The following is an 18,172-nucleotide window of genomic DNA, read 5'->3' on the forward strand; positions in this document are numbered from 1 at the left end:
TCATATAATTTACACACTTTGTTACCCTATTAGCTTATACCCTATAAACTTCTTGATTTTTGGGGAAAAACTTTAGTTTGGGGACCAATTGTTCACTATTAACTGACCTTTGCCTCAATAAATTCTTAATTTAATGCTTGTTAGTTAGTAAAGTAGTTCAGTTAAGGTATGATTATGCAGTATAAGGCATTAATATGTGTTTTATAATTAACAGCCAATATGCTAGTAATATGCATGTTAATAAGTAACTACTTAATAGTGAGAATTAGGCCTTAAAGTGTTACTGATGTATTTGTTTAAAAGCTAATAGTGTATTCTAAGATACATTTTAAGATCTTAAAAATATCTGACATTTCTTTTTTTTTCAGTATGCAGTGGTTGTCTTTTATATTTCTCTCTTTTTGAATGTAGCTTTGACACTTATTCCAGCCTTACAGTAGAAACAGTAGGGTGGATTTACTGTTGACAGCTTCCTCCTCCAATAGCATATTCAGTTTGTAAGAGAAATGAGTCACCTCTAAGGGTAACAAGAGCACTGCAAAATTGCCCTGGACATTTCTTTGAAATTGGGATTTGTGATGAAAGGAAAAGCATTTCTGTGATTTGAAAAAAAAAAAAAAAAAAAAAAAGTAAGAAGAAGTAAGGGCCATAGCAGGTATTTTGCCTTATTTCAGTTGTCATGAACATCATTAAATTGCCATAAAGTAAAAGTCTTAGATACTGTAGAAGGCAGAGGTTACCATGACAGCTTGACACAATAAATCAAGTATTTGTGCACTAAAACACAGCAGCATTTTTTTCATCCTGGACTTTTATCCTGGACACAGAATTTTTATTAAATGTGACTTTATTTTCTACTTCTGTAACATTTGTCAAATGTAAAATCCACTTGACAAATGTTATACACACACACACACAATAAATTGAGTGTTGAATTTAAAGTGTATTGTATTTTATGATGTACTTTGTTACTGTACATACTGTACATCATGTTTTAATCTAGATGTATTTTTATGTGAGATAAACAATGACATTTTTTGAAACTTTAGCATATTTAGTATAGCTTGGGTTGAAATTATTATTTTTGTTTTATATAGATTTTAATTTTTGTTCACACTTTTGAAGATTTCTGATCTAAACACTATGACACAAGTACACCAATATTTATACTAGAGGTGGGCCGTTATCGGCGTGAGACTCTTATCGGGTGATTAAAAAAATATTGCTGTTAATCTATTCTCAAAGTTGTGTTGGGAGCTGGGTCTATACTAAGCAAGCTATGATGACTTTCACCTTGATATTTGATATAACCGACTGACTGAGGCCAGCCTAAAAAGATGTTCAGGACAACTGACGGGCCACTGCTGCGCATCGTCACGAAAGCTTATCTTTTTCACGTGTTATTAAGTCTTACTGATTGTTGATTTAAACATTAAAGCATCCAAACACAAGACGCGGAAAAGCTGAACAGAGTAGCTAGTTACTCGCGCTGTGTTCGGTGCGGAGAGAGAGAGAGAGAGAGAGAGAGAGCCGCGTATCACGGACAGCGACACTGAACCGAGCTCTCTTCTGCAAAGTTCTCCTCGAAGTCCCTCCTGCTCCTGAACGATCAAATACAAATCGCAGTTTGAACAAACAAAAAGATGTGAAAGAGCCCAATTCAGTACTCGCGATGTTCTGGTGTTCAGGGCTCACGCAGAGAAAGGCGTCTCAAAACACTTGAACACCAAATTTGCTTATTTTTGCTTTTGGGCCGACAAATACATACAAAATATGTCAAAATATCCGCCTAAGAAAGTATTGTAAGGGAAACAGGTCAATTTAGCTCAAAGGGAATCATTTAAGATTTTAAAGGGAATTTGAACAGAATCACTGTTTCACGGCTGTTCACGGAGACGCGCCTGCGGTTCAGTGAACGAGCCGTTTAACATCAAATCTGCGCTGGATACTAATATCCAAACTATAGTGAAAACACTATCAATTAGCACAGTAACAAGATCGGCAGTTCAACCTGTTAAATGTCACCCCGTCCCGTATACGGGACGCCTACGTTGACTATACTATATTACAATCAAATATAATCTAATCTCGACAAACTATATATCGTTGAAAAGGTCTAAGACTCCCAAATATATATTTTACCAATATTTCTTGTAAAAAATTATGTAGGAAAAGTAATAGATGAATTTATGACAAGAGTGCACCCTCAGAAATCTACATTACAAAAGGAGCTTTGACCTTTGTTAAAAAAAAAGACTTCCTCGTTGCCTTTTTCTCTATCACATATTAGAAATCATCAGAAGTTATATATCACTTGAAAACATAAAATCTCAAAATTCATCCTTCAAAACCCATTTTAAAATCAGACATTGCATTACCATGTAAATGGTACATCAAAATCATGTTACAAAATGTTTTCAGTCATGAATTATAAAAAATTATGTTTGTATCATGCACATTAAAGTCTATCTTCAAAAACGTGAGTGACAGTTAACAGGTTAAGACATTAACTTGTAAGCACAAAACACAAGATACTTCTCTTTTCAATATGAATAAGGCTTTATTAGATAAATCTAAGACATCTAAACTAATCTAACACATAAACGCACGCACACACACATTCACACAAGTTGCAGGAAGGTCGAAAGTTAGGGAAAGATGAGTTTAAGAGAATGGAAATATGGAATCCCAGGTTAACAGCAATACGTTAAATTGCATAGACATGAACAACCATCAATCACGTAATTAGCGCTCGCATTGAGTTCCTCAATGTGACTAAAATTATATTAGATACACCAGCACAACAAATATCTGGGGATACGTTGCCTTCGTTTCCTGTGAAAGGGACTCCCGTTGAAAGGGGTATCCCGGTGTCGCTGATTGGCTGGAAGTTCAGTAGTGAAGTGACGTCTTGGGAAGCCCGTGGTTGTTGGCCGTTGGCTGAAAGCGCAGAGTCGTGTTCGCTGGTCGAAGTTGAACGGGCATCCGAGGTCAGGCGTCGGAGACTCGACGTTACCAAACTTAACTCAGAACACGAAACTCTCAAACGGAAAAGAAAAGAAATAAAGTTTGACGAGACTAGGTTGTGTTCCTCCTCATCGTGGCATAGTAGCAGCAGGCAGGCAGGCTGGAACCGCGCTCAAAGAACAATGATGACTAACCGCATGGCTAGATGCTACAAGCTAAAGCTAGGTAGCAAAGCTACAAGCTAAAAGCTAAGAGCAGGCATGACTAATAGCATGACTGATAGCACGAGCAAGGCTGGAACTAAAAGCAGACTAAAAGCCGACATGGCTAATAGCAGCAGCTAGGGACTAAAAGCCGACTAAAAGCAAGGCATGACTCATAGCACAAGCAATGCTAGAACTAAAAGCAAAATTACATCGGGTCCAAAGTATTTAACTTCCTTGTTGGCCACCCCTCAAATGTTGCCTTGACCAATCAGATATGGTCTTGAGTCTGGGGTATCATAAATCATTTGTTTATCTTACCAAGCATGTGGTTCTTGCCTCACAGGGTCTAATTTTGGACATGATTCCTATAACACGATTATGATATATTTTACAAATAAATGATTGTCAGGACAATATCAAGCAAGAAAATTTGATTATTTCAATACTAGACATGACTATGTATCCTATAGTTATCAAAAGACATACACAATAAGTGATTATACATGATAGTCAAATGTGTGGGTTACACATAAATGAATATGGAGTTAAGCAATGGAATGATTCATTCATAAGTCTTTTTGAGTTCATTCTGGTCCATATATAATGTACAAAAAGCAGTTTCCTTGCCATTCTCTGGCAAAGGGACTTTTCTGTGAAGACAAAGGTTTAAAGCCCTTCCCCCTTAGGAATTTCAGTCTGGTTCTGCTGGGTAGGGGAAGTCAGTGCAAGTATTTAACATGATCTCCTGGGTTTACATGTGATGTCCAGCGTTGCATTTCAATCACGAACAATAAATTTGACAATCTCTTCTTCGAATTAAAATTGTCAATAATTGTTATATTGGTGTTAATGTTGAAAGCTGTTGTGTGAACAAGTTGGTTGGTTGGTTATCTTGCTTGGTTCTTGTGGCACTAGAACTGATTTATGACTTCCTGAGGAGTTCGGCTCTCGTTTCAATGCACACAGCTCTGATAGACTCTTTGATTTGTCTGGTTTGACTCATTTCTGCTACAGTATGCTCGAAAAAACTGTCAGTTACTTCTTAAGTGAAAGTAAACAGTTGAGGAAAACAAATGGGCTGTGTATTATATTGGATGCGTTCATCGTCTCTTAAAGTGACAGCGCCTAATTTAGCTACTGGCTGCTGTAATGTTAATCCAAGAAAATGAAAATGAAAATCACTCACTGCTCTTGACTGAATTACTTTGTAGTTTTAACAGTCAAACCAAAAATTATTCAGACACCAGATATAATTTTTTATATATATAGCAAAACTGCAGTAATGTGAGAAATGTTGAAGGTGTCTGAATAAATGTAGGTTTGATTGTATATTTCATTTTTACATTGAATACTATCCAGTGCTATTTTACATTAAATTATTTGGTTTCTGTACCTTGACACCTACAAACTTGAAAAAAAAAAATTAACATTGTGTAAATAGCTCAAATAAATAAAAATAAACGAACATACAAATTAATCAATTTCAAACAGGACCCACTGGTACGACCTTCAGCGGGTCCCCACTGACCCCAGCTACGGCCCTCTGCTCACGCCTGTTTCACACATTCTCCATCTGCAGTGCGTATGTGGTGCAGCACGGACTCGATGTGCTTTCACACAGGACGTGTTTGCAGTTCACTACTCAGTACGTGAAACAGGCGTACGGTTATTTGTACCTTGTACTATGTGGAATTAGTTTACAGCTTTTTCAAGCACTTTGTGATGCATTTTGGAAACAGGAGATGAGCCCCTGGTCTAATGCACCACCTAGCTTGATAAACCCCTTCTCAAAGACTTACTGTTTGTCAATTTTATTTGGGTAACACACATATTCTGAATGCCATCGGCAGTTCGAATGAGCCATTTTAATCTAGATTAATCTAGATTAATTTCAAGATCGCAGTGAGATTAATCTAGATAAAAAATAATAATCTACGCCCACCTCTAATGTATACTAATATATGCAAAAGCATGCTGTCTACTTCACTGAGGCTTGGCCAGTGTGTTTTATATGTAGTGATCCTGATCTGCTGACCTTCGTTTACATGTTTTGGTTCTTCCCAGTCGAGTGGGACGTGTTCAGGCCCATCAGGATTTGCTTTAACACAGGCTTTAATTATAGAGGTTGTGCCCTTAAAACCACTGTGTGTCTTTTAATTGGTGTGCCGCTGGCTGTATTGTGGAGATGCACAAGGTCAAAGGTCATAATGCACTCTGCTTACGAATGTGTGTCAGCTTATTACTAAGGAAACAGTTTACTTGGATTTCTGATGCATACTTCCTAGCTGTGTTGGAATCACAAACTGCTAAATGCTAATAATGAAAAAAACTCGGAGACAAAAAAGTTTCTATAAACTGAAAAATATTTCTATAACTTACTTAAAAGTAATTTTTATTGCCCTGTGTGTTTCTGTGGTGAACACTGAAATCATTTAGGTTCATTGTAGCAATATGTGTTGTGATAGTCAACATTTCATTGAATTGCGATTGACAAATATAGCAAAACATAGTAAATGTGGGAGTAAACATTTTTCAGGTCAGAAGATACAAGAATTTGCACAGAATGTTCTATTACAAAATACCTCCTGAGTCTTTAGAATAAGCAATATTTCAAGCAGAATGAAATGCAAAAGAAAAATGCAAAAAGAAAACATAAAAAAATATTATCTACAGATATATATATTTACAGTGCAGGGACAGAAGAGTCTCTACAGCAGAATCTCTCAACTAAATATTTCTAAAAATAGAGAACAAGAACATAAAGAAAAGAAAAACTGCATGCCATATATCAGCAGAAGCGCTCTCTCCCTCTATCGCGCTCTTTCTCAGTTATAATAAATATGTTGGCAGGATTTCAAGTTGGATTGACATTACATTGGATTGCGGCCCGGATATAATACATTATTAGGAACATGGATTTTGGAGGCAAAACAGAATTACAAAATATAAAAAATTTGCTGAAGATACCAAAAGTATATTGAGGGACTTGATCATACTCGATTCTCATAGTTCAAAGAAGCTAAGGCAATCTTAGTACATTACTGATAACATAATAATAATATCAGTGCATATAGAAAATTATGGGATCTAATCATTCAGTGTAGACCTTTCTCGCCGTTTTCTTTCCCATGGCAGCGCCAACGTCAGTTTTAATCAAATATGTGGTTAAACAGAAATATGTTTCAGTAGATATGTTAAAGAGTCTGAACATAATTGTTTTGTTTCACTGTGTCAGTATCTTGCTGAGAGGCGTGCAGAGAGGTTACGTGCCCACACAAGAGAGCATGTAACGAAAATTGTGCTGTCAAGAAATCAGTTTGGTGACAGGCCATGAATTATTTATTTCTTCTTCAGCAGGAATAGTGGAAACGTTACCTAATCTGACCGCAAGCATGCAATCCGCATTAATTCTAAGGTGCACAAACCTGATTGTTTTGTTGTTGTGCAAATAATGCTTCATAAAACCAAAAATGATGTTAAATTTGCTTACCCAACAGAAGATAATTCTGTCTTCATTTACTCAATCTCAAAGTACAGCTGTACAACTTATTTTTTCTTCCACTATGGATATAAAACCTGACATGTTTTGTCGTGCCATATTTGAATATGTGCAAATGTTATTGAGATTTGCAGAAGATAATCAGTGAGCAATGACTTACATTTCATATTGTATGGAAGACTTTGAATACCCTTGTGAAAAAGAAATGTGCACTTGTACTGTACTTCATATCTTAAAAGTACATTTAAAAATATTGTATTTTCTTTAAAATTACATTTAAAGTTAATATGTTTTAAATTAATTTAATTGTAACTTTATTATTACAAATGTGTAAATACAAATATATTGATATGCACGACAAACAAGATTCAAAAGAAATGACATTAAAGTATATTTTAGTTTACCATAAATGCTTGTCAATATTTTCAACAGTACACTTTAACCATAAAAAAAATAAAATAAAAAACGAATTCTGAAATTACATTTAAAGAAGTACCACTTAAGTGGGTCAAGAAACACTCTTTAATTTAAATAGATTTAATATAAATTTAAACTAAAATACATTTTATTTAACCGCAAAGAACATAAGTGTTCATTGCAAACCATTACAGTCAGTTTGCACTTAAGTATTCTTTTAAAGTATATATACAGAATTATTTTTCCACAGTAAGTACTTTTTAAAGTAAAGTATGATAAAGCCTACTTCTTTTCCACAAGGGTATAGACATATTTTAGTCCTTTTTTGGAGCTTTGCAGTTATTTTTATTGTAAGAAAAGAGCACCATGAACATTTTACTAAATGTCTTAAAAAGCCAGCTGTACCAGTTTGAAACAGTACAGCGATGAGTAAATGATGGCATAAATATCACGTTGGCCAGAACTATAACCAGTCATCACCCTTCATATGAATACTGTAAAGAAGTGGCCATTCACGCAAAAGCATAACACAGGCACATTCATGGCACATCTTACAAACAAACGTCTCGTTCTCCCTGTAAAACAGTTGAAAAGTTCCTAAGGTTGGGCCAGCATTAAGTCGTCACCGGGGCGTGTCCGTTCACCTCTGTGGACACCCTACGACTGTACCCCGAGTACTCGCCGATGAAAGACCCGTCTTCGTTGAACTCGCAGTCGTCGTCGTCCGACATCACGGAGCTGTCCTCGCTGCTATCATCCGCTTTGATGTCTGTGAACATTTGATGGCTGCTCTTCAGCGGCTTCTCATCGTTGTCACTGTCAAACAGCAAGAAAAAGGAGTCAAATTCAGCTCAGAGTGACTAGGATGATGATACTAGTCGAGGCTGGCAGACAGAGTGGGTGAAGAAGGGTGTAAGGGAAGGACACAATCACTGCTTTCTGCTAATTACTAATTGCGAAGACTTCAAGGCCTGATGGCAATTTTCAAAACTAGAGAGAGGGAGAAAATTGCAGAGCGCCGGTCATGCCAGCCAATGAGAGGACTGACTTGAGAGATGCTTTGTGTGCCTGTAGACAAACAGCCTGTCAGGTCACTTTAGTCCCTAAGGAATGATGGGACGAACCAAAATTAGCTGCCAATTTGAGAGCAGGCACACTGCCAGTAAGAAGGTGTCTGTAAGGAGACAGGGGGTCACCTCGTAAGCTCCTGGTTTCTATGAGATCTAGCGAAACATCTCGGATAGCGATAAAATTAATCCAGACAGAACATTTATTAGGATAAACTGACATTTGTCATCTTTTAATTTTGGAAATAACAGACCCGCTGACCACAGGAGAACAATTCACAGTAAGGAAATGTACTGCATCATCTCTCCAACATATTTAGAGTTAACAACGTGTAGAAATTAAATGCTTTTGCCAATTAATTGGTGCAAATAATAAACGGAAATAATTTTAGCACAACCTGTTATCATTCAATATCTCTTATGCTCACCAACGCTGAATTTATTTGGTCACAAATAGTAATATTATTAAATATTACTACAATTTAAAATAACTTCAATTTAAAATAAGTAAAAATAAGTAACAAATATTTCCTTCGGAAATGTTTCTCATAATATGCTGATTTGCTGCTCGAGAAAAAAATCTTATTATTATTAATGTTGAAAACTGCTTTACATTTTTTTGTGGAAACCATGATACATTCCAGTACTATTCAAAAGTCAAGGTTAATCAATATTTATTTATTGACATCAATACTGTAATTTATTATTTTATCACTATTTTTCTGCCACGTGTTTTTGTATTGTTGTCAACCCTGTTACCGACACAAGCGTTACTAGATACTATAGTTTAATTAGTTAGATCTCACTTATTTGAACAGCATTTTATTCCCTCTTTTCACTTGGTTGTTTCCAATTTATTTATTTATTTTTTCAGATTACCAAGAACATCCTAATTTTGGAGGGTAATCACATATCAATTAAGAAAAAAAATATATTTTTTACAAGATAGACATTAAAAAATGTAGTTAAAGTTACAATGGAAAAATCTGGAAGGCTGTATCAAATATATATATTTTTTTACATTTGTTATGAAATAATGACAGTTACTGGTACTGTCACAGGACTGACCAGAACAGGGATGACAGGATGCACATTCTTCAATACACAATACACATTACACATGTTTGTTTACGTAATACTGTACAGTTTTACAATTTTCAATTGCATTATATTGCTTTACACTTACTTAGCATAGTTGTAGGACAATACTAAAAGTTAAAGTCAGTTCATATTTGACTTATCATGTTTACATTTCTAAGAGATATAATGTTTTTTTTATATCTGTTTGTCTGTGTCCCCTCACAAAACTTAAAATATACTGATCTGGTTCAATTATTAGGCAAGGAAGATGATCAGGTCTTGTTTTTTCAAGACCTTCGTGACATTCTTGAACATTGCAAGACTGGTGTGAAGGTCTGCATTCACTTTGCTGCTCTTGTTTGTGATTTAATATACATGGATGCATTGTTGACAATGAATTATGGGGGGGAAATGAGTTTTATTGAAACGTATCATTCTATCCTGATCATTAACTACAACAATAATAGTAACATTACCAATAATACAAACTAAAATGCAACTCATGCTTATATGCCACTGAACGATATAGCTATTCCTTTAAAAATGTTTATATTTTACACAGACAATTTTTAAAAACAGGGTGAGACCTAATCTATGTCACCCGTGTTACCCAAAGGTCAAAATGGGGTGTAAGGGATGACAGTAACAGGTTTGATTTCAAACTAATCTGCCAATTTCTAACTAACAGTCAAGTTCTCAAAAGCACAATGTTGTACACTTTAAAATGTTTTGTAGATATTGATTATATTAAATATAATAAATAATTGTTTATATAAATAGAATAAATAATTGTCTATATCATTTTGCCTTCATTTTGTAATTTAAAAGTCCTGGGGACAAGCCAAAAACCTTACATTTATAATGTTACAAAATATTTATTATTTAAATAAATTCTGTTATGTCCCTCAGAGTTCTAAAAAGGATTACTGTTCCTACAAAAATATTAAGCAGCAAAAACTGTTTTCAACATTATTAATAATAAAAACATTTATTAATAACTAAGCACCAAATCAGCATATCAGAATGATTTCTAAAGCATCATGTGACTCTTAAGACTGGAGTTATGATGCTGAAAATTCTGAATTTTCTTCAGAGGAATACAATACATTTTAAAATATATTACAATAGAAAACTGTTTTCTTTTTATTTGTGTATTTCACTATTTAGCATGTGTGTTTCAGTAACTGACTGACTGACTCAATCTCAATTACTTTTCTCTGTTTGGTGATCAGTATTGGCTAAATATTTTATCAGTCATCCTGTAATATCTCTAGTATCTTAGAATCCTAGAATTCAGTGCTCTATATCGTATTTCAGTGCATCAAATGAATATCACCAAATGGTGTAACACGATAAACCCGCTCTTCTATTCCCCAAAAGTGTAATAAATTAGTAGCCTCCTTGTGTAAGCCAGAGTAGAGCAGTTTTGAAAGCCTCTGAGGCTACCGTCATACTCCACAGCTGGTACGGGACACACTTCCCTATCTGGTTTCATCAGTCAGCAGATGTTTGAGTGTGTCTGGAGCTGTAACTCCCCAAACAAGGGTAGTGTACAGATCAGACTCAGAGCCTCTACTGAAGCTGCATGACTTTCCTGAAGGAGGAATAAAATGGGCATCTCTGTGTCTAAGTGTAATGAGATGGAAACACATTTATGAATTCGAGCAACTCCATTTGCAAGAATACAAGTTAACTGTGCACAGCACCCTTTTCGCTCGCCTCTGGTCTGTTTTCCACACCGGTTTTTAATGTGTCACTTTGCACCTGGTTGTAAAAGTTTCAGTTAAAAGTTTTTTATATCAACAGATTTCCATTTTTTTCTGTCAGATAGGAATCTTTTTAAATAATACCAATTTGCAAATCAACAGATTGTGACTTAAAAACTCTCAAAGAGCAAAATTTAGCATTTGTAATATATAAATGTATCTAGTCTATGAAGAAAAACATATTTACATATTCACTAGAAAGTTTCATTAATTTTCCTTGACTTTTGTTTTTACTTCCATAACATTTCAAGGCCTGGAAAAACATCTTAAATGTTTACTTTTGAAAATTGGCAGATATTTTCTGGTAATTCTATGACTGACACAGCTACACTGAAAATCTGACTTTGCTGTGTACTACCTGTGTGGTGGCTAGTGAGCACAGAGTTATTTTAAACTTGCAGAGCAATGCTTTCCATCTGGTTCCCCAAGTAAATGGCATACATGGAGGGTTTATTTGCAGGAGATAAAGGCATTAATAAATGATTTTGCAGGAAGTCAGTGACATGAAGAACTAGTGTGGCTCTCTGACCTGTACTCGCAAGGCAATTCTTCACCCATGGCGTGAGCTTCGGGATCAGCGGGAGTTTCCTCCTTTTCCTTCACTGCAGAGAATAAAATGCAAAGATGTTATTTATCTTCAAATATCATTATAATATTCCGGGAGATTTGACTGCAGTGAAATTACAACATTCAAGCAGAGTGCATTGTGTACCATTTTCTCAGTTGCTTTTGAAATATCTTGCCTTGATATCATTACAAAAATCACATTATTGTTATTCATAAGAAATAATTTGTTATCCACTTGTTTTGCAATTGCTGAGCAAACATTCAATACATCATATTCTCCAAATTTGGGTGAATATTTTCTATTTTGCTTTGTGGAAGCACATCAAGGACACTGACTGCCTTTTAGATAAACTACTGTGTGCTAAAATTGAATGTAAGACACGGCCATACTGGAGAAAACATGTATTCTTTTAAGCTTGGTAAGTCATAAATAACCAATATGTAAAGTATAGCTGACAGCCACAGTGATGTAAGAACAAAGTGTTTAAAATGGTCTAGTAATGCCTCAGGCTTTATTCCATAAACTCAATAAGGGTTCTTATGCATTTTAATGCATGCAGGTGTCTGTTGCAATAGTCCAGTCAGGATATCATTTAAAATTATCATTAAAGCGTACTGATCTCAGGTTATCCATCTGACTCTGCTAGTAATAAGTGTATGGGTTGGTGTGACGGAGCCACACAACACAAAGCTAACAAAAGCACCAAGCTAAGGTGTAAATGCTTTGACTACTGAAGCTGTTTTTGTCTTACCTGCGTACTTGCCGCCTTTGTTCTTGAGCACAAAACAGCCGATAAGGACAAGCAGCGTTAGTAATGCCACCGCGCACATCATCACCACAAACCAGTCCTGGGATGCCATGAGTTGTTTACTAGGCACTGCAAGGACAAGAGAGAGTTTGCTTTTTGGTTAGAAGAACACATTTTAAATGGCATTTTTAAATATGGTTCCTGTGCCAAATTCTGATCTGGTGTGTCAAATGAGAACAATTAGAGCACAAAGAGTATTCAACTGGATCATAAACATTTGTACTTACTTGAAGATTAAATCCTTATAGCCAAAATAGTTCACTTCTGAACAACTGAACACATTTGCCACCAATTCTCTGGCATAAATTGTTCTTCTGAGGCTGTGGATATGCTGACAAAATGAAATGATCAGGAACCCAGTGGCAAATAAATTTCAGTGACTTGTCCGTCGGATGCATATGCAGAGCTGTAGTGCTACATCTAGCAGTCATACATAATTCAGTGGCATTATCATTAGTTCTCATGGTGTTTATGAATAACATTATCTACCCTACTTCCTCTGTATTACCTCACACTGAATAGATGGGCCAAGTTTCTGTCAAAAACAGAGTAGGCATTGTTGTCGTGTACTTGTTGGCCGTTATGGCCAAAGGTCTGTCTGTCTGATATCAGAAAGTTGCAGATAACAAGCTGTTCCCTTTCAGTTGGTCACTCTCAACGTCACATCAGTGACAAATTGGGATGTCGTCAGAGAGACCAATCCACTTCGAGGGTAACTAAACAAGCCAATGGACATTGGCATGTGGAATTCACATCTGGCTGCCACACCCTGCAGTGTAAGTTTAAGAGGCAGCAGGTGCACTGCATTCATTTATCTTTTCGCTTCAGAGCTGAACGGTAGTACATCACAACTGCTTTTCTCTTTGAGTGATTGCAGAAACAATGCTGCCTTGGTGAAGCTGCCGGAGGTACGCGCTGGGCCTTCTGCAGGAAAGCGTGTACTGCCCGTATCCTTCGGTGCTCACCCTGATGACCAGATGATGACCGTTGCATCAGATGGCTCTCTCTCTCTCTCTCTCTCTCTCTCTCTCTCTCTCTCTCTCTCTCTCTCTCTCTCTCTCTCTCACTCGCTCTCTCTCTCTCTCTCAGATATGATGACTTGGCTGCATTGTCCCCTTATGGGAGAGTGGCGTTGCCGGAGTCAGATCCAGAGATGATTCCCGGGCCACAGGAAGGTGGAATCCTCCACCACATCCTGGTTTTTTGAGGCTTAATGAGTGGTTCGTCGGTGAGGGTAGCCCTGGTTCTCTGTTCCCCATTCCAGTACCATTCTTCCTGGAAGTGCATGAGGAGCTCATGAGATCATGGAAGGCATCTTTTTACTGCCAGAAAAAAATCATACAGCTCCACTTCCCTCAACACCCTCGATGGTGGGGCAGTTTTGTCGCACACAGGGATTCCCTCAGTGGAGTGGTCTGTGGCCATGCAACTGTGTCCTACGGCTGCTACCACTCTGCGGGTGACCCGTTTCTTCCCTTGCAGGCCTGTAAGTATTTGTCAGGCCTAACTGGCAGTGCTTACAGGGCTTGTGGGGAGCTGGACTCTGCCCTTTATGTCATGGCTATTGCAGGTTCATCAGGCCAAAGCCCCGAGGGACCTGCACAAGGGTGGTCATGACCTGGTGGTTCTACATGAACTGCATACTGCTCCAAGAGACGAAGGTAACCATCTCTGGGTCATGCAATGTCCAAATGCCATCTCTGGCTGTGTCTTGCCGATATGATGGAGCATGATAAGGTGCAATTCCTGAATGCTCCCATATCAAAGACCAGCCTTTTTGGCAACATAGTCGGGAACTTTGCCCAGAAGCCTGTCCAGGCCCCTACCAAACCCGGCGGCAAGTCCAAGAGGCCCTGAGACAGGCGACTCATGCGGGCCTGAGATGGTGACCGCACCACTCCCTCCCCCAGAGTAGGGAAGGGTGGAAAAGACATCTCCGGATGGAGAAAGCAGTCACAGGCACGGCCAATACAGGCCCCAAGCCGGATCCCTGTGTTTCACCACACTGTCCCACCACGGGTACATCGGTGGTTCCATTGGTTCCACTTGCACAGTATATCAGAGTCTGGTAAGTGCTCCCCAGTGCATTTCGGTGGCTCATGCGGAACATTAGACTTGGTTACGCGATTCACACAGCTTTATTTTTTTTACAACACATTCTATAAACCTATAATTGTGAAGTATAATATTAACAAAACTGCTTGCTCAATGGAATGGGAGACCTTTTTATATACCCCTAGTGCTAATGCACCCACAGAAAGACTATCAAATACTATACTATGTTAGTGATACCTCTAATCCTATTCTACACGCTAAATTCTCTAACTTCTCACCTTTCCTGGTCTTGAAAACCTCTTCAAAAATGCTAGGGTCATCAACCCTTTCTGAAGCTTGCAGCCGGACTGTGTACACAGTTCCTGGGCTGAGCCCATCAATGAGGTGGAAACCTTTAGATGTATTTAAAGCCTCTGAAAACTTCCAGATACCAGCACCTGAAAGAATAACCGCATAACCAGATAGTGTTAGCTCACAACCCAGCAGAAAGAGGTGATATCCATGTGAAAAGCAACACTTTGAAAGGTTAGAAAAGTTGACAGAGTAAGATTGATAAAAGGGCTGCAAATAAAGATCCACAATGAAAACAGCAGAAAATTAATTTCATTATCAGTTGGTCTTGATTTTAGGCTGTTTGCGAGTTTTAAAAGTTTTTAGCTAGAATGTTACTCTAATTTATTATTTTTAATGAGTCATTTTGCTTGTTCATTTGCTAGGAAGTGAGTAATTAAATGTCAATGTAATCGTTAAACTTTATGTCAGTCAAATAAAGCGTAATGGAGGAAAAATTTGTAATTATATATGTACATAAATGGTTGTCGTTGGACATCATATTTACTTTTTAACAGGAGATGTTCAATTTGTAGTCTATAAAGAACCTTTTCTTTATTTGAAGGATGGATGTTCGAGGTTCTTCGTAGAACCACTGATGCCAATAAATAACCTTTATTTTTAAGAGTGTAGAACAGAATTGCTGTTTTTATTCAAGAGTTAATTAAGGTCTGCAGTCAAACCACAGATTTTGAAATTGCTGAGTGACTTCTTTTTGTTCTTAAATAGCAAATTGTATTTAATATTTAAAAAAGATTTAATATTATTTCTGTTTTGATCATTTTAGTTTTCAGTACATTGTACATAAGTTTGCACATTGAACAAATAGTCGAAAAGCCGGTTAATGTAAAATAGTTGTGTAAATGTAATGTAATGTAATGTAAAACTATTTTTAGTTGCAGCCCTTAATGATTCTTTCCAAGTTATGCTACAAATATGTCTAGTTTACACAATGCTGCACATTGGATCCTGACAGATCAGTTCAAAGAGTAAGATCCTTACTGTGATTCATTATGGCAACATAGAGCTGTGAATCAGAACGTTCTCCTCTGGTTGTCCAGCTGATTCTCGCATAGGTGTCAGTTACAAAGGTGGATATGTTGAGCACAACTGAGAGAAATACATAGAGAAGGAGATATAGAACAATAGACAGGAAAGACTATCAAAGATTAGTTCCCGCAAAAGAATTCAAGTGCATCCGTAACCACAGGAATGTGTTACAGAAATAATACAGTGATATAGAAATCTGAATGAAAACATTAAGTCAACATGAAACGGCTCTTCTGTAACATCTCAGAGTGAAAGAGGATATTTATTTTAGACAAAATCGTAAGGCAAGTTTTCATGTCGACTCTAAATGTTCATTTCCCTTAAGTATGGAGTGATGAAAATGATTATTTAGGTAGATGAATGGATGAATACCTAAGGTATGAAAGGTGGTATTGACAGAAGGAGTGTCTGTATTAGATGAGGTGAAAGAGAAAGGTTGCCCTGCAAGAGAGAGAGAGTTCAGACCACATCCATTTCCCTGTAGGATTGACTGCAGCAGTGGAAAATTTTAATGTCCAGACTGTCCAGAAAAAGAAGCTTTTGCATATCATGAAATCTTTATTTATACTGTCAAATCAACATGAATAGGAGCTATTGATGTCAATCAGTAAGACTCAATAATGACCCATGTGTCCGATAGGGTCATGGAGAGCAGGGAACAAAACAATGCTAAACATGCATCTAATCATTGGCGGGACATCAAAATAAATGGGCCTAACAAGGGAAAAGTGAGACGGCTTGACAGTAACTAAATGCTTTTTTGCATTTGTACTATGAATATATAGCTGGTCTTTGCAAAAATGAACACTGTTGATTGATGTGTTCCTGTCAGCAGCAACACTGGTTTTGTCAACCCTGATAAAGGCATATATTTGCTGTCTTTAGCAGGGCTTCAGGGACAGTCCTACAGCCTCACAGAGGAGCTCTTAAAAGACATAAGCAAATGCCAACGACAATCAAGCTTAAGCAAACTAGAACCAGAAGACTATTTTTGATGGAAGACTATACTCATTTCGCAGAATGTAAACAATTATCTCCTTCACTTAATATAGAGTTATGCTGGGCCGGTTGAATTTCAACAATGATAACTGATGCTATTTATGTGACTAAAATTAATGCTACAACTACTGACACTATTACTAGTATGACTAATGTTAAGACTTAAACATTTTCCCGTGCCGTTATGAGTTTATGTAACTAATAACTTAATTTGGAGTTATTTTAGATAGTAATGTAGGAGTTAATATACTACCGGTAATTAATTTTTCAGTTTACGGAAAATACAAATCTGCTGGTACATACTCAGCTCAAAACATGTCATCTCAGATGTTGACAGATCATCTTAAAAATACAACAATTAAAAATAAAACAAATATAATAAGAAGATGAATCTCTTTCATGTTTTATGTCCATAAGTTGACATATTTTACTGATAAATTAGCTTTACATTGCATTTGTCTGACTGAAAATGGCAGAAGACATCTGAAATGCTTCAAAATGTTACATTTTCGAAATACTACTGCTGTGTAAGCTGCAAAGTGCTATAAACTACAGTGTGTGATACATACAGCTCTCTGTCGAAGTTTCAGCTGAGACTGTAGAAAATTGTTCGGGCATTGTAGCTAGTTCATGAGAAACAGAAGTTGGTTGATAAGAAGACAGATCAGTTTAAACAAACCCATGGAGTATGAGAATATGAGCATAACAGAAAGAAACACGAAATTTGTAACAAAATTGTGGCCTAGAGAAAAACTGTGACGATGATGCAAAATCAGTTTTAGAGTAAGTAAAAACACATCAGTAGGTGATTGTTTTTACCAAGACACCCCAATGATTGGTCGATGTATTGGTCATCACACCCTTTTGTTCATCGGATCACTGTGAGTTCTGCATTTTAGCAATAATCTAATCATTCTCCTTTATGCAACAAGATCTTGCCAACAGCCACTTAGAGTTCCATAACTGCTGCTTAATCACTTTCGAACACCTTGCGGCTGTGCTAATTAGAACACAACTAACTTTGCTTGTATCAGATGTTTGTGTCTCAGCATGGGCACTTAAATTTAGATTCTGATACCAGATCCATTATAGCTCTTGGGACTCTGCTTATAGTTTCTGCCGGGCACACTTACACGCCTTAGAGACGGTGCTTCCTTCCTCACTGATGGCTGACCCGCAGCCCACCTGCGTGCACGCGCTCAGGTAGAACTTATACCAGTTGTCCTCCTGCAGATCACGCAAGACCCACTGTGTTGTATCTGATGCACTGATGTTTACAGATTTCAGCTCACCCAGAGTCTCATTACCTGCAAGAAAAACAAGAACATTTTTGAGTTGTAAAAGATTTAAAACATTCAAA

The 18,172-nt window shown here is 37.0% G+C and overlaps 1 protein-coding gene across 3 annotated transcripts in view; it reads right to left on the bottom strand.

Moving 5' to 3' along the window:
- Positions 1 to 5,573: 5,573 nt before the first annotated feature.
- The window catches only part of chl1a (cell adhesion molecule L1-like a), a 40,872-nt gene continuing 28,273 nt past the window's right edge, over positions 5,574 to 18,172 (bottom strand). Inside the window, exons 23-31 of one of the 3 annotated variants that reach the window (XM_026250296.1) lie at positions 17,946 to 18,119; positions 17,382 to 17,435; positions 17,116 to 17,154; positions 16,186 to 16,254; positions 15,766 to 15,873; positions 14,712 to 14,870; positions 12,322 to 12,447; positions 11,532 to 11,604; positions 5,574 to 7,905 (exon numbers count right to left, since the gene is read on the bottom strand). In XM_026250296.1, the coding sequence (XP_026106081.1) occupies positions 7,704 to 7,905; positions 11,532 to 11,604; positions 12,322 to 12,447; positions 14,712 to 14,870; positions 15,766 to 15,873; positions 16,186 to 16,254; positions 17,116 to 17,154; positions 17,382 to 17,435; positions 17,946 to 18,119 (1,004 nt within the window). In that variant the 3' untranslated portion in view covers positions 5,574 to 7,703. The remainder of the gene's footprint in view (positions 7,906 to 11,531; positions 11,605 to 12,321; positions 12,448 to 14,711; positions 14,871 to 15,765; positions 15,874 to 16,185; positions 16,255 to 17,115; positions 17,155 to 17,381; positions 17,436 to 17,945; positions 18,120 to 18,172) is intronic. The other 2 variants (XM_026250294.1, XM_026250295.1) reach the window with 2 other exon arrangements.

This window comes from Carassius auratus, unplaced genomic scaffold (assembly GCF_003368295.1).
Source record: "Carassius auratus strain Wakin unplaced genomic scaffold, ASM336829v1 scaf_tig00023929, whole genome shotgun sequence".
Classification (NCBI taxonomy): domain Eukaryota; kingdom Metazoa; phylum Chordata; class Actinopteri; order Cypriniformes; family Cyprinidae; genus Carassius; species Carassius auratus.